A 17060-nucleotide genomic window follows, 5' to 3' on the forward strand; every position below is an offset into this window, starting at 1 on the left:
TCTCCCTCATGGAGTCTCTATGTTTGAACCCAAACTACTCAATGTTACCCAAACATGCTACCCATTTTCTTAGTTTACTCATGCTATTCTGCTACTTCAATGGCCTACTATTTTTCCCATATACCTTTCAATTTGAAATAAGTGTCACTTCTTTGTGTACATCAAACTCCTTGAGAGAAGTATTTTAATTCATCTGTTTAACATACAATTATTCTTAGCAGAGAAGAAGGAGCTGAAACCCAAGCCTGCATCTGGGCTAGAGAAAGGGGCACATGAGAAGCTGATAAGGGCAACAGAACCCGGATTTAGGCCTTAGAAGCACCAGGTACTTCAGAGGTTGATTCCCAATCTCACCAACCCTGATAAAAATAAATCTGTTCTAAATCTTCACGTTTTCTAAGTAGCAAATCCACTCTTCCAGTTGCTCAGGCCAACAACCTCAAAATCACCTTAGACTGTACTAACGGGGCTTTTACAGTTCGGGAATGAATTAGTGACAGGTATACAAAAAAAAAAAAAATGAGGCAAACAAAAAAAAAGAAGACAATTAAAAACAAAGTGTATTTTTTATTGTATTTATATTTTATTGTATTTGTTTATAATATTTTGCTTATTTATAGATCAAAAGTCATAACAAGACAAACATTGAGTACTGATTTAGCCAAAATTATTTATAACCATTGCAAGGAAGGGAGGACAGTGTGTCTTAAACTAAATCTTCATCTTCCATAGAAGAAAATAAAATATATAAAGACAAAAGCAGTATAATCATGTCTTTTAGAAATAAGGAGGTAAATCCAGAAGAAATTACTAAAATGTTAAAGTGGTGATCTCTGAGAAACAGAAAATGGGGACCAAAAAGGGTGGGTTTTTAAAATATAAATCACATATTAGTATTTAACTTTTCAAGCTATGTATATGGATTACACTATTTTAATTTTAAAATGTTATCAATGGTCTAAACACCAGGACCACTCTATTCTTTTTAAAGTAAAGTTCAAACTCCTGAGTGTCTCTAACTGGAAACGGCTCTACCTTTTTTTTTTCCCCTCATTAAGTTTTTCATAATGATACAATTACCCTTCCAAAGAAGAAATCAGGAATAAATACAATAGAGACTTCTTCAAGGGGAAAACAGAAGTAATTTTATTTTTGGATTATCTGGCAGTTTCTCTGACCAGTATCAAAACAATCATTCAGGAGGATAAGCCCCAAAGAAAACACCTTGAGCTTTCTTAGAGTTCAATGACATTAAGTGAGAACTTACCACATTACTTCAAGAAAAAAATTAAGTATTTCAAACATTAAATTCTTGGCAAGAAAAATTCTTTAGAAAGCTTAACAATAATGTTAACTACAATAACTGAAACAGAAGAGTAAAAGGCATAGCTGATACGTAATTCCATAATGCACAGTCCTTTGTTCATTAAGCTATGGGGAAGAATCTACCCATCCTACAGAAAATCTTTCATTCTTGCAACTGAATGCCACCTTATACTAGATAGTCCATTTACAATCAATACACAGTGATATTTGTTACAATTTGATCTATACTCAATTTTATTCTTTTAACTAAGCCAATTTAAAACATACCTGAACTCTAAATCTCCAAGTAGATCCAACAGGAATCCCAGGAATAGGTCCATAATGATTAGAAGGAACAATGGTACATTCTCTAGTTCGACCAACACAAGCCATTCCCTACAAGTCACAGAACAAGCTGTTTGAGAAATCAGTTATGTTAAAATTTTAATTCTCATAAAACGTGAATAGAAACCCGACTATTTAGATGATTAACAATATGTAACAATTTATACGATTAAACAATTATAACATAAATTAACAATTTATATCAATAATATAGTTACTGTATTATATAGTTACCATGTTAAATAGTTAATATTTCTGATACTTAAAGTATCATTTATACCATTACTACAATTGTTATTCAAACATTGCATTAGAGTTATTATGAACATTATAACTAAGAAGGAAAGGAGACTTTCTTCTTTACCCTGCCCCAGTCTCTCCGGCTTTCTGTACTAGCTGATGGCATCTTTGCTTTCTTTTTACTCATCTTCAGTCTTTCACCAGCCTTAACAACTTCATTGGAATCAGTTTTACAGGAAGGACAATACCTTTAAGAGAAAGAAAGAAGAACTTTGATAATACTATATTAAAGCCAATAACAGAATAATGGCCTTTCTAGGTTAGAACGAGTTTTAAGATGTTATAATTAGTATATATTATAGAGCTTCAGCTGGCATTTAAGTATTAAACTCTTCAAGTAGTTCCATGGCTAGGTTTGTCAAAACAAACAAAAAAAACTTGTCGTTCATTTAGAGAACTGGAAAGATTTTAGCATCGCAAATTCTCAAATTCAGTTCAAAAGCCAGACACATATAGCCATCCCAATCAAATGGCATCATGATTTCTGATCTCATCACTAATCCTGAGAATGGAAATTATGCATTTGAAGTTCTTATCATTGAAACAAAAGTAGCAAGAATAGATGATTTGAGACTGATGAGAATAGATGATGTATGCAACTGATACATCTCCCCATCTAAGTTGGTTATTAGAATTCTCAAAGTGAAAAATGTATAGTCTAAGTATTCAAATATGTTTTATTAGCCTTATCACTAGCTCAATTTTAATTCCCTATACTTGTTTGTCCTTTAGCCTATTTATAGTTGGTCACCTACTATAACTTACACAGTCATACCTTGGAGATATCTCAGGTATGCTTTCAGACCATCACAACAAAATGAGTGTCACAATGAAGTAAGTCATAACCTTTTTGCTGGTGGAGGGCCTTGCCTTCAATTTGTTAAAAAAAAAAAAAAATCTATGAAGTATAATAAAATGAGGTATGCCTGTACATCATTGTAAGCTGCCTTAAATAATTTCTAAAAAGCAAAGTATAAGCATGTTTATAGAATGAAATGGGCTATTATTGTGTCCCCAAGGAATGGAAACTCTGGGAATATCCCAACAAAGATCAGCTTGCCGTTCCCCCCACCTTAGTCTTAAATTCCTTTTGTCCGTATTTTCCATTTTACAGGCCCATTCCATATGGCCTATAGAGGAAAGAAGAAGACACCTATACCCAACTAGTTAATTTTAACTGTCTAATTAAGAGATGTTTTTTGTTTAGTGCTATGGGATAGAAAACTGTAAATAATTCAGTACCTGATTCTGAGAAAATTAGTTAGGCAGTGAAATACAGACACAAATTCAAGGTAAAATTATGTATAAGAAAGCAATAAATACTACCAAGTGAAACCTCTAATTAGGAAATCAGGAAGGCTTCCAAAAATTAATTGGTTAAGAATATATTTTACCTGATGTGCTAACCTTTAAAACTGAAATTTTATCAAAGAGCTTATGGTTGTTAAATAGGTACGATCTCTGTTTGATGAGAAAATAAGTTCAGAGGTTAAATATCCATACAACATGATTTATAGAAGTAGGAAAGATTTAAGGTCAAGGAATTCCAGGTGAAGGACCTCAGTATGAATGTAGACATATTCCATAGAGTAATCTGAGACAGTCTTCTAATTATATGATCCTAAAGTCATCCCTGGAATTCATTCCTTCATCAGGTTTGTTCAGAACCTCTTATGTGACAGGCACTATTTTGATGCTGGGAATAAAGGTTTGTGACCAAAATGTTTGTACACAGTAGTTAAGGAAAACTAGCACATATAAAGGAAATACATCAGACTTGTGGAGGTGGGAAGAGTGATCAGAAACGCTATGTGTTTTTAGATAGTTAAAGCTTCTGAAGTGGTATTCCAGGGGGAACAAGAGGAATCAGTCATACGAAGAAGTGAGGGAAGGCATTCCAGGCAGAGAGACACGAAGTGGAACGGTTCTGAGAAAAGGAAGAAGGGTATGCTATGAAGAACATAAAGATGGGCAGAGCTGAAGTTTAGTAAATAAAACGGACAGTGATAAGTGATGAGGTATGCGCAGGCCAGGTCATAGATAGCAAGGGCTGAGATTTTATTCTAAGTACAATAGCAAGACATTACGGGGTTTTCAACAGGTGAGTAACCTGATTCAGGACTTAGTAAGATCATTTTGCTGCTATGGGAGAAAGGAAGCTGGTAGACAATGTGAAAGAAAGGAGACTAATTAGGCATTTATTACAGCAATTCAGGGAAGAGATGGTGGTTTGGTCTGGGCAGGGGGCTAAGATGAGAGAAAGATTATGGAGAAGTGACAAACCCTGCTCATATATTACAGGATGGCGAGTATGTAAGGCAGGTGGTAAACAGGGAATCAAAGATGAAGGTATTATAGACTGAATATTGGGGAGGAGCAGGATTTTAGGGGGTGTTAGTAGAATCAAGACCACCTTTCAGACTAATTTTGTGATGCCATGCAAGTAAGTTGAATAAAGGTTAGGGGAGATTAGATCTGGAGGTGTAAGTTCAGAACCATTAGTTTGGTATTTAGTCTCATGATGAGATGAGGTCATCTAGAGAACACGCATGAAGACAGAAAACAAGTGAATAGTGCTTTGGGAAACTTTGAAATCTTGTAGGTGAAAGAAACCCAACAAGACACTAAGAAAGAAAGGCCAGTGAAGTAGGAGGAAATTAGATCATATGATATTGTGCAATTTATAAAAACAGAGTTAGCAGCTGAGCAGTACAGTAAGAAGAGGACTGAGAAGTCACCAGTGAGTTTGCAACATGGGATCCCGTCTGTGAGCCTGACGTAAGCAGACATAGCAGAGTAGTGGAAATGAAAGTCAGACTGGAGTGCTGAGGTATGAATGGGAGGAGAGGAAATGGAAATAGTCAGTAGAAATAGCTCTTGAGAAGCTTTGCCTTGAAGGGAGCAGAGAGATAGAATAGGCAACTGGTGGGAAAAATGGGATCAAGAGGGGTGTGTGTGTGTGTGTACACATACGTATGTATACACATGCTCATACACATTTTGAAAACAGAGATTCTAGAGTACTAATGAGAATGACCCAGTAATGGCACTTTGGGAGAGGAATTCACTGCAGGAGTGAAAAATGATAAGGAACTGTGAGAGCAGGTAGAAGGGCTTGCATTTTAGAGAAGTAGGAACATATCACTTCTAGAAATAAAAAAAAAAATTCAGGGAGTTACCATGGGGGGTAGTGATAGGGGATGAAAGGAAGAAGTTACATCCCTTCCTTTTTCTGTCACTCCTGCAGTGTTGTAATATAATAAAACCCTCCCAAGGTGTGTGTGTGTGTTGGGGCGGGAAAGGGGGGAAAGGCACACAAAGGAATGGAGAACAATCTATTGTTTACAATATCAGCTACCCCACTATGACGCTAGTGTTTCTGAGTATGTCATCCTTCCAACTTGAACACCCTCCACGCTACAATATGACCTATAGTTTAAAAAGAAAAAAAACTTAATATGTTAAAAAGTTCATTATAACTTCGCCTGGGCACATTTTCCCCAGTCTCCTTTCTAATCATTTCTTTTTGTAGCTAACACTACTCAATAGAGGAAATACAGATTCTGTTAAGTATATCTGACCTTAATGCCTGGTTCTAGAGAGCACTTAATAATTATTAAGTACTATTATCTAAAATAATAGGTGCATGTAAAATAACTGGGGTTAAAGGGAACCATCCACAAAGGCTTCCCAGATAGTCATATTTAAGTGAAAACCTAAAGAATAAATATCATCCTGAAGTCAAGCAAAGAGGACAATGTTTCCAAGAAGAAAATGTGTCAAGTGTAAAAGCCCAGAGAAGAGAAAGAACATGACTTACTCAAAGAGATGAAAGATACTTAATCTGGCTAGAGAATAGAAAATTTGTGGAAATGGAAGAGGAAAGGGATAACAAATATAGCTGGAGAAATCAACTAAAAAATATTGTGCAGGGTCCTGTAAGGCAACATAATGCCTCTAAAGCAAATGAGTAACACAATCAGATTTGCATTTTTGAAAGAACATAGACTCTGTGTGAGAAGCGACCAGAGGGATTAAATACGGAGCTAAAGACTGGTTCAGAAGCTGTTGTAAAGATCGAATAAAGGTATCAATGCTAAATAACTACTGGCTCTACAATGGTAAGCACTTCCATGTACATTACGTATCTTCAGAAATCTTTTTTCAGTGGTTCAAATACCTATTTCACATTCAGTTTTCAACACAGTAACAACAAAACCCTGGAAAATCATACCAGTACTCCTCTTCGGGGACCTTATCCAAAGGTGGATTCAGGCAGTAAATGTGATAGGCCATGTTACATTCATCACAGAGAAGCTGCATGCTGGGTTCCTGTTTTCCACCACACACACGACAGGAGCAAGAATGGCAGTTCTTATCTGGGTCTCCGCCACAAAAGTCACATTCAGGGTCATTTTTCCCTATTAAGAACAAAAGTATAGCAAGCCCAGTCTTAAAATCATATTTTATAGCTATGAATCGTATAAAGAAAAACTTACAAAAATGACATACAGATTTTTAAATGAAGGGAACCATAAGGAATAATCAAGTATGGGACTTTATGAATAAATACCAGAGCTTCATTCTAGGCTTATGAATGAAATGTCCAGGGAGGGGCCCAGGCATGTGCCAGCAATAAATCTAATTACCCTCAACCACGAGGATATTGTACTTCAGCCTTAGAAGTCTGCACTGACTAGACTCACAGTTCCCCATATCAGCACCAAGATACCCAAAGACAATGCAGTGAACTCACTGGGAATCCACATCTTAAAATTACGCAGGAAATGCAACACCCTATTGAATAAAGTTGTTTGGACCTATCTATTTAATAAATGGAACTATTAGGTACCATCTTTTCTACAGATCCGAACCTTTCCTTGGGTAGGCTGAACCAGGAGGGAGAGGGCTGTTAGGAGTTAGCAAGCCCATTTCAGTTCCCATACAAGCTATGCCCCCAACGTTCTCTTTATTAAAACAGAAGTGGCATTTCCAACTCAGTTGATTTTTATCTTACTTGTCAATTAGTTCAGGACTCTGGCAAATAAGAGGTACCATTTATTGCCCCCTCCTCATCTAAATCCAAACACCTTTTAACAAAGTGTTCCCTTTAAAATTTATGTATGTACAAAAAAAAGTCTTATAGTAATGTTCTAAACACCAAAAGTTAAACTTAAATGTCAATCAAAAGAGGAACAGTTGGATAAATTTTATGAAAAAACACAGAGGTAGCCAGGTATATTAAATTAAAAAATGAAATAGAATAACATTTTTAAACAAAATTGTTTAAATACACAAAGATAAATTATATAGCTACAGGAAGATGTCTAGAATGACATACATTGTTAGAGTGATTACCTCCTGGGAGTTCTATATTATTTGAATGTATATAGTTCTATACTATGAATGTCTTACAAATGTACACATTTGTGAGGAAATTTGCCATATCGTGGCTGATCTAGCAATATAAGAAAAATGGGGAAAAATTTGACAAATGAGAGGAGGAGGAAGGAAAAGGCTACCGATTTTAGTACTAACTTTCTGACTGATGATTGCCTATTCTTACTAAGGAAGATTACAATTTTGTTTCATTTCCACTAAGGTAGCTGTGACAACATGTAAGTAATGAAAATATAACATCTAAAATGTCACAGGCATGTTGTTGTTTTTTTAATTTTACTGTTTTATTTTAATTTTATTTTTTATTAGTTTCAAGGCATGTTTAGATTTTGGTTTGGATCAATGGAAATCTGGCTGTGGCTCTGAAATGGTTTCTTTACATACAAAGTCGTAACTATAATGTGATTAAGCATTAGAGAACAAAAAGATATATGCAGGTATACTGAGTAAGAGAAAACAGAAAAACACAGGAATAACCTAGAAAATCTTGGTTTTCTACTGTGTTTTACTGAGAAAGACTAAGTCACATTAAATAGGTTTACTCATCAAGTTATCTTTATTCCTAATACATAACCATACAAGTAGTCATACAGAATGTGCCTTAAGGTTCTTAATTCAAATCTAGCTATATTAACATTGCAGCCTCAAAAAACTGGAATGGCCTAGACTGGTAATGTGGAAGTCTATTTATCGATCTGTTCAGGTTCTTGTCTTGTAATCTTGCACAACTGTGGTAAGAAGAGGTTAGGCAGGACCCATTTCGTCTTGAGTATTTCTTTTCCAGCATATACCAGACATTGACATGTAGCCTAAACTTAATGGACTGCTCAACACAAAAACTTGAGAATTAAGAAAGTATGAGACACTATAAACTATTTGGAAAGACTGGAAGTGAATCATGAATGAAAAAACCCAGAATCTAGTGCCACCTCTGTGACCAAATAGCTGTATGATATTAAGCAACTAAAATATGTACAATCAAGAGGTAGGGCTATATTCTAAGGATTATATAAATCTCATTTACCACCTCCCAGAAGTTCAAGTATCTATCGGCACTATTATTCTCAGGCTCTACTAGTATAACAAAAAGTCTTATTATTAAAAATTAATTTTGTATGGCCACAAAAATACTGAAGTGGGATTTTTATATTATAGTGGGAAACTATAATAGAGGAAACAGCAAGAAAAATGGCAACAAAATGCCAACATGAGAAAATATTTCTTTGAAAACAAATTTTATCATCTGAGAAAAATCCATTAGACTAAAAAGGATCTTAGATCAAAACTGCTGTCTTGAAAATAAATTTGTATAGTCTATAGTTTTACATTTCCTCAAAAGTTATTCCCTGGCCCATTAAAATGACAATCACGTACAACATATGTAGACTAAGCCCACACACAAAAAAAATCATACTTAAAAACTTTCCATCTGCCAATGAAAGAGGATGGGCTCCAGGTTTCTCAATCTTGAAGATTTCATTTACGAATGTTATCTGGCAGTCATTTAATTTTCCTTCAGAACCCCTATTTAAAAAAAAAAAAAAAAAAGAAAGAAAGGAAGTAAGGTTAACTTCTGCCAGCAAAATCTTATGCAAATAATAACTAAAAGTCAATTTAGAAACTCACTGAACTTTGTTTACAAATTGTGATTTATACCGTGTTTCCCCGAAAATAAGACCTAGCCAATCAGCTCTAATGCGTCTTTTGGAGCAAAAATTAATATAAGATCCAGTCTTATTTTACTATAATATAAGACTGGGTCTTTAATATAATTATAGTATAATTATACTACGCTATAATAAATTATACTATACCATACTATACTAATAATATAATACCAGGTCTTATTTTGGTCCAAAAGACGCATTAGAGCTGACTGTCTGGCTAGGTATTATTTTCGGGGAAATACAGTAGTTATTCCAATTACTCTGAGTTATTGTTTCCAATAGGGAAAAAAAATACAATAGTAATTAGTTAATATTCGAAGTTCAGTGTAATTTAGTGTAGTATTAGGAAAAATATTTAAAGACATCACTTAGATTACGTGGTAAGAAGACAGCTACTTTGTAAATTTAAGTTAAAGACTAGAAAGAATGATACTTTCAATTAAAATAAAAAAATTAAACACATCTCCAATAAATATACTAAATTTCTAGGTAAAAAAATGAAATCATTAAAAAGAAAAACCTGTTTGCATATGCTTCTTCAAAGTCTCCTGCTATGACTATGGATATGTACATTTCTCCTTTTAATGTCAACTTTTGCTTTATATTTTTAAAGCTATGTTATTGGGTACATACAGATTTAGGATTCTTAAACCTTTTTATGAAATGTCTCTACTTCTACTAATGAGTTCTGTTTCAATAGTATACCTTGTTTTGGTCAGCATTTGCTTGATGGCTTCACATCCTTTCACCTTCTCTTTTAAAATTGTTAATGTCAAATATACACAAATGCAGAAAACTCCATAGACAAATATATAGTTTAACAAAATATAAGGTACATATCCTTGTAATCACCAACCATGACAGGAGATAGAACTGCCAACTACTTCAGTCCTTGACATGCTCCCTCCCAACAGTTACATTTACCTTAATTTTCTTCCATCTTAACACCTGTCTGCCTCCCTAAGCATATGATGTAGTTTTGCCCATGATTTTCAGGAACAAGACAGGGATGCCCACTCTCACCGCTGTTATTCAACATAGTATTGGAAGTCCTAGCCAGAGCAATCAGGCAAGAGAAAGATATAAAAGGCATCCAAATTGGGAATGAAGTCAAACTGTCACTTTTTGCAGATGACATAATTCTTTATGTAGAAAACCCTAAATACTCCACCAAAAAACTGTTAGAAACAATAAACAAATACAATACAAAGGCAGAATACAAAATCAATGTACAAAAATCCGTTGTAGTCTTATATACTAACAAGGAAATTTCAGAAAAAGAAATGAAAAAAAACAATTCCATTTGCAATTGCAACAAAAAGAATACCTAGGAATAAACTTAACAAAGGGTATAAAGGACCTTTACACTGAAAACTGAAGACATTATTACAAGAAATTGAAGACAAAACAAAGAAATGGAAAGATACTCTGAGTTCCTGATTGGAAGAATCAACATAACTGAAACGGCCATATTACCCAAAGCAATATACAAATCTAACGCAATCCTCATCAAAATTCCAATGGCATTTTTAAAATAAGTAAAACAAACAGAAATCATCAGATTTGTACGGAATCAAGAAGACCCCGACTAGCCAAAGCAATCCTAAGAAGAAAGAACAAGGCTCGATGTGTCACACTCCCCGACTTCAATTTATATTACAAAATGACAATAATCAAAACACTATGGTATTGGCAGAAAAACAGACAAACGGACAAATGGAATAGAAATTGAGAACACAGAAATAAACCCACATATATATAGGCAGGTAATTTTTGACAAAGGAGCCAAAAAACATACAATGGAGAAAAGAAAGCCTTTTTAATAAATGGTGCTGGAAAAACTGGAAAGCCACGTGGAAAAGAAATAAAACTAGAATTTTATCTGTCACCACCTACCAAAATTATCTCAAAATGGATCAGAGACCTCAATATAAGACTTGAAACAATAAAATACATAGAAGAAAACATAGGTACTAAACTTATGGACCTTGAGTTGAGAGAGGATTTTATAAATTTGACCTCAAAGACAAGGGAAATAAAAGCAAAAATAAATGAATGGGACTATATCAAACTAAAAAGCTTCTGTACAGCAAAAGAAACTGTCCACAAAACAGAGGCAACCAAGTAAATGGGAGAAGATATTTGCAAACGATGCCTCTGTTAAGGGGCTAATATCCAAAATATATAAAGAATTTGTATAACTCAACAACAACAAAACAAACAATCCAATTAAAAAATGGGCAGAGTACCTGAACAGATACTTCTCTCAAGAAGACATACAAATGGCCAATAGACATATGAAAAACTGTTCGACTTCACTAGCTATTAGGGAAATGCAAATTACAACCACAATGAGATACCACCTCACAGCTGTTAGAATGGCTATCATTAACAAGACAAGTAGTAACAAGTGCTGGAGAGGTTGTGGAGAAATAGGAACCCTCATACACTGTTGGTGGGAATGCAGACTGGTACAGTCACTATGGAAAACAGTATGGAGGTTCCTCAAAAAATTAATAGGTACCAAACAACCCAGCCATCCCTCTTCTGGGCATTTGCCCAAAAAATCTGAAAACATTTATCTGTAAAGCTCATTGCAGCATTAGTCACAGTGGCCAAGACATGGAAACAATCAAAGTGTCCTTCGATAGATGACTAGAGAAAGAAGATGTGGTACATGTATACAATGGAGTATTACTCAGCTACAAGAAAAGATGAAGCACTGCCATTTGTGACAACATGGATGGATCTTGAGATTATCATGCGAAGTGGAATAAGTCAGAAAGAAAAAGTCAAGAACCATGTGATTTCACTCACATGTGGGATATTAAACTGAAAGCAACAGAAGAACAAGACAAAAACTCATAGACACAGACAACAGTTTAGTGGTTACCAGAGAGTAAGGGGATAGAAGGGTGGTAGAAGAGTGTAAAGGGCGTCAAATGTATGGTGATGGAAGGAGAACTACCTGCCTCTGGGTGGTGAACAGACAATGCAATATATAAATGATGTATTGTAGATTTATACACTTGAAACCTATATAATTTTACCAACCAATGTCACCCCAATAAATACATAAAATATATAAAGAATAATCTATAAATTCCCATACTATAGCTTTCTTCATTGCACTTTGTTGAACTGCAAAAAAGTGTTTGCAATTCATTTGTCCTATAGAGTTCCCCACAGTCTTGATTTTGATATTTGCATTCCCAAAACATACTTTAAATAGTGTTTTCTGGTATTTGTATTTCCAGTAAATTGATAGTTGGATCCATAGTAGAAGTAAAAAATCCTTGGCCCACTGCCTGTTTTGTAAATAAAATTTTACTGGAACAAGCTATGCCTACTCGTTTATGTATTCTCTATGGCTGGCTTCCTGCTACAATGGCAGAGTTGAGTAGTTTTGACAGAGACCATCTGGCCACTGAAGGTTAAACTATTTACTATTCTGGCCTTTTACAAAAAAATTTTGTCAAACCTTGCTATAACTGCTTAATCAAATCCAAGTTCATTTTTTTGTAAAACAATTTATAGGTCTATTTCCATCAGGAAGCATCTAGTTATGTAGTGGTCTTTTCCTATGATGACAGCAGCCACAGATGCGCAATGCCTAGATTCACCGGGGATTAGAAAATGTTGATATTCCAGTTCTGTCATTTCCTTCTCATTTATTTACTGGAATAATTCCACAAAGAGAAACTTGACTTCATGAACTATTTGCTGATTCGGTGGTATAGCTCATTTAACAAATATAGATTAAATGCTTTCTTTAGCAGTTTTTAAGGGTAATAAATAGTTCCTCTAACATCCTATATAGGTGACCAATGATTTTCTATATTACTAGGAATTCACATATTTGAGGTGTTTCAATCCACTGTAGTTATTTATTTTCCTTATTAATGTTCAAATTGTCTCATCTTTGGCCGATGGGATCATCCAGTTGACTCCCAAATTTTTCTGACAAGACTTAGCACTTTGTGGGCTTCCTTGTTATCCATGAGACAAGATGTTCCAAGTTCACCTGGTACATTTTCTTCCCCCAGCCTGGAGTCCCATCTCCAAAGAAGCTTGGTTTCTTTTAGATGGACATGGTATTTCAAGACCACAACCTAGCACTAGAAAAGCTTATTGCAACTGGACTGATCACTGTTTCTAGGCTTTTCCAGTGGACAGTACTAGAATTGAAACATACACATTAACACATTGTAGCAAATACCTCATGAGTTCATATAAACACTTTCTGAAAATTCAGGACTACAAGGTAAACTTATTTTTTAAAAACAATTATGTATCTGTTTCTCCTTTTTTCCACAATCAGAAATTCCTTGTTCTCAAAGACACCAGTGATGCCTAAATTAGAAAGCTACAAATACTTCTTTGTTTTATCTCACATTACACACATTTCTCACCAGTTGTCATTATGATTGCTGAAAATGCTTCAAAATTTCTCCATATATTTCTCCCATATCTTAGTTATATTTACAGCATCAGGTCATATAACCATTACGTGTTATACTTTCTCCTTTACATATCTCCTTTAGTCTTAGTTCTAAAGGTAGCAATATTTTTAATGTTTACAATTACTCTTTGTCAAATTCTCTTCGATCTTCTCGATGGTCTGAATCTAGTTCTCTAAACAATCCCCCAGGCAAGGTTCAGGAGTCCAATGTCTCTCCCAGTTCTTCCAAGTTAATGAGTGTTGTCTCCAGCCTTTCTACTGAAGGCCAGTTGGGCTAGACCTCAAATCTTTGGCTCACCTTTGCTTGACTGATGCATGTCTTTCTGGGATGCTTTCCCTCTAAGGGTGTTATCCTAGTTCCTTCTTTTTTCTTTTTCTTCTAATTTTGTTTGGAATTTGACATCAATGCTTTTCTTTCTCTTGTTTTCATAAAATTGATTTTCTGAAAACTTTAGATGGTATAATTTTACTTAGCTTTGCTAGTTCTCACAGCCAGAGAGTTCCATAGGGCTCACTTTTTTGTTGCTTTCTGGAGAAGCATTCAATACTACGGCAATTAATCTGATTGGACAGAAATAATATCAGTAGTTGTCTGGGGCCAAAGCTGAGTGTGGTGGTGGTGGTCTCACCACCACCTATGTTCCTATGGGCCCCCCACACTTTAATGGGGGCCCATAGGAACTTTTGGGGATGATGAAAATACTCTATATCTGGACTTGTCAATATTCACTTGATATGTACTACATATTACTGGATTAAATTATGCTTCAAAAATTATTTTTTTTAAAAAAGACACTATGGAAGCTTACTTTCTGAAATCTCCTGTCTCTGTTCACCTTCCGTTTTTAACTGGACCCTTTTCCCCTTTCCTGTCCCTGTCCTACTTCATTTGGATTGCATTCACAGTAGTTTCTCTTAGCATGGGGCTTTGTCCTGAAATGGAGCTTTAGCTGACTAATTTTGAGAGTTCATAGGGTTCTAATCCCCTTAGACCTCACTGCAAACCGCTTGTACTCATCCAAACTGGGGGGCCTACCCCTTCTAGCTTCAGCTGTCGTGTGTATTACATAACAAATCACCCTAAAACTAGCAGCATTACAGTTTCTGTGGATCAGAAATTTAGAAGGAGCTTAGCTAGGTAATTCTGGCTAAAGATCTTTCACGAGACTTCAGTCAAGCTGCTGGCCAGTTACATTCTCATCTCAAGGTTCAACTGGGGAAAGACTGACATGACAGGCTGTCTGAATTCTTATAACACAGCAGCTGGCTTCCCCCAGAGGAAGTACTATCTGAGAGAGCCCCAAATGGAAGTGTCAGTGTTGTTAAAACCAAATCTCAGAAGTGGTATACAATCACTTCTGCCATATTCTGGTGGCCACACACAGCAACCCTCGTAAAATATGAGAGGGAACTATGCAAGGAACTATGAGTACCAAGAAGCAGGAATTACTGGGGATCATTCTGAAAGGTGGCCATCATAGCTGCTATTCTTAAAACAGCTTGCTGAGCTAATTGATTATTTTGGAGTTACTTGGTCCACCATATACCCTGTAGTACCCTCTCCTACCTCGTGCACAGACACCGACACCACAAAGGTCTTGTAGCTTTCAGTTGTTTATCCAACCAGCTATTTTGGTGTTTGTGGGGACCACCACGTCACTGTAAACAGTTGCAGATGTTGCCCAGGAGTTTTTGGATATTTTAGTTGCTCTAGATGTTTTCATAAGGACATCTAGGGAGATTAAAAATCTATGCTGTTGTCATCTACCTAGACTCCGTCCATTCTTGTATTTTCACCTTCTGTGACTTCATATTTAATTAAGGAGTCTTTCTTACAAGCAGTATATGGGTTTTTTGTTTCAATCTAGTCTGTTGATCTTTTATCTTTCATTGTAATATTTAGTTCAAATACAGTTAATATAATGACTGATATATTTGGGTTTCTATCATTTTACTATGTTTTCTATTTTTATCCTCCTTTTTTTTTGTGTGTTACTTTTAATTGCCTTCTTTTGGATTATTCTAATATTTATTATTCCATTTCTACTCTATTCACTTGCAAACAGTTTATTTTTAGTGGTACTTAGGGGTTGCATCATGCAAACTTGCAAATCAAACTATTTTAAGTTTTACTTTCTCTGCTTCACTGATAATGCCAGAATCTCACAGCTTCACTTACCAACCCCATGTTTCGCATGGTTGTCATGCATTTTATTCTACACATACTTTAAACTTCACTATTATTGTTTTGAATAATCTATTTGTACTTACTCATATAGTTATTCTTCCTCTGTTCTTAATTCCTTCCTGTATTTCCATGTTTTGATCTGAGATCTCCTTCCTTTTGTTTAAAGAACTCCCTTTAAGTATTTCTCTTAGTGCAGGTCTGTTGGTGTTGAATTCTCTCATATTTGCTTTAAGAATGTCTTTATTTTGGCTTCATTTTTGTACGATATTTTCATTAGAAATGTATTTTTAAGTTGAGAATTTTTTATCAGTGTTTTCAGATGCCATTCCATTGTCTTCTAGTTTACATTATGTCTGATGAAAACTCACTCATCTTCCCTTCGTTTTAATCTTGAGTTTTCAACAGCCTTATGCCACTGTGTTTTCTTTACATTTATCCTGCTTAGGGCTCACAAAATTTCTTCAATCTAGGCAGATATCTTTTATCAATTTGGAAAATTCTAGCTACTACATTTTCAAATATTGTTTTCATCATACTTTGTCTTTTTGGGAACTGTAAATAAATCCAACACATATCTTTTCACTAAGTCCCATATGTCTATGTCTATTCTGTGTTGTTTTAAATATTGCAGTTTAAAATATTTTCATTGACTTGCCTTTTAGTTCACTAATACTATCTTCCGCTGTATCTTATCTGCTATTAAGCCAATCTAATGAGGTGTTATTTTCAGATACTGTATTTTTTAGTTCTTGAATCTCCATATGATTATTTTAAAGATTCCAATTTTCAGTTGAAATTCTCCATCTTTTCATTATAACAAAGACTGTACACACTAAAAGATGAGGCTACCCAATAAACTATGACAGTAAATTAACATTTAGATAAAATAAACACTCCTAGGAAATCTGAATAGTCCTATGATCATTACAGAAATTCAATCAATCAAAAACTTTCCCACAAAGAAAACTCAGAGACAGAGGACTTTACTGACAAGTTCTACCAAACATTCAAGAAAAGGACACAAAACTACCATAAGCTAGAAAAATAATATTCCACCAAATTAATTTATAAAACCAGCATAATTTGTGAAGGACAGCTAGACAAGAAACTTTAACATGCAAATTTTGCTCAACACACATTGAAAAATCTTAATACAAAATATCATCAAATCAAACCCAGGAAAGCATATCCACAAAATACCTATATCAAACATTAACTGACTTTTTAAAAAATTAATTATTGACTATTCATACAATAAACTTTATTCAGAAGAATTGGACTAAAAAGATGGTGATAATATTTTCCCAAGTGTAAAAGGGTAGTTGTGAAACAATGCATACATAGTACTATATCACTTGAGGGAAGTATCTAAAAGTTTTTCTTAAAAGATTAA

The 17060-nt window shown here is 34.8% G+C and overlaps 1 protein-coding gene across 1 annotated transcript in view; it reads right to left on the bottom strand.

The window, feature by feature from the left end:
* Positions 1-17060, bottom strand: part of UHRF2 (ubiquitin like with PHD and ring finger domains 2) — a 70054-nt gene that overhangs the window by 18782 nt on the left and 34212 nt on the right. Inside the window, exons 5-8 of the mRNA XM_033122865.1 lie at positions 8765-8874; positions 6185-6371; positions 2015-2138; positions 1594-1701 (exon numbers count right to left, since the gene is read on the bottom strand). Coding sequence (XP_032978756.1) covers positions 1594-1701; positions 2015-2138; positions 6185-6371; positions 8765-8874 — 529 coding nt within the window. The remainder of the gene's footprint in view (positions 1-1593; positions 1702-2014; positions 2139-6184; positions 6372-8764; positions 8875-17060) is intronic.

The sequence above is a fragment of the Rhinolophus ferrumequinum genome, chromosome 12 (assembly GCF_004115265.2).
Source record: "Rhinolophus ferrumequinum isolate MPI-CBG mRhiFer1 chromosome 12, mRhiFer1_v1.p, whole genome shotgun sequence".
Taxonomy (NCBI): domain Eukaryota; kingdom Metazoa; phylum Chordata; class Mammalia; order Chiroptera; family Rhinolophidae; genus Rhinolophus; species Rhinolophus ferrumequinum.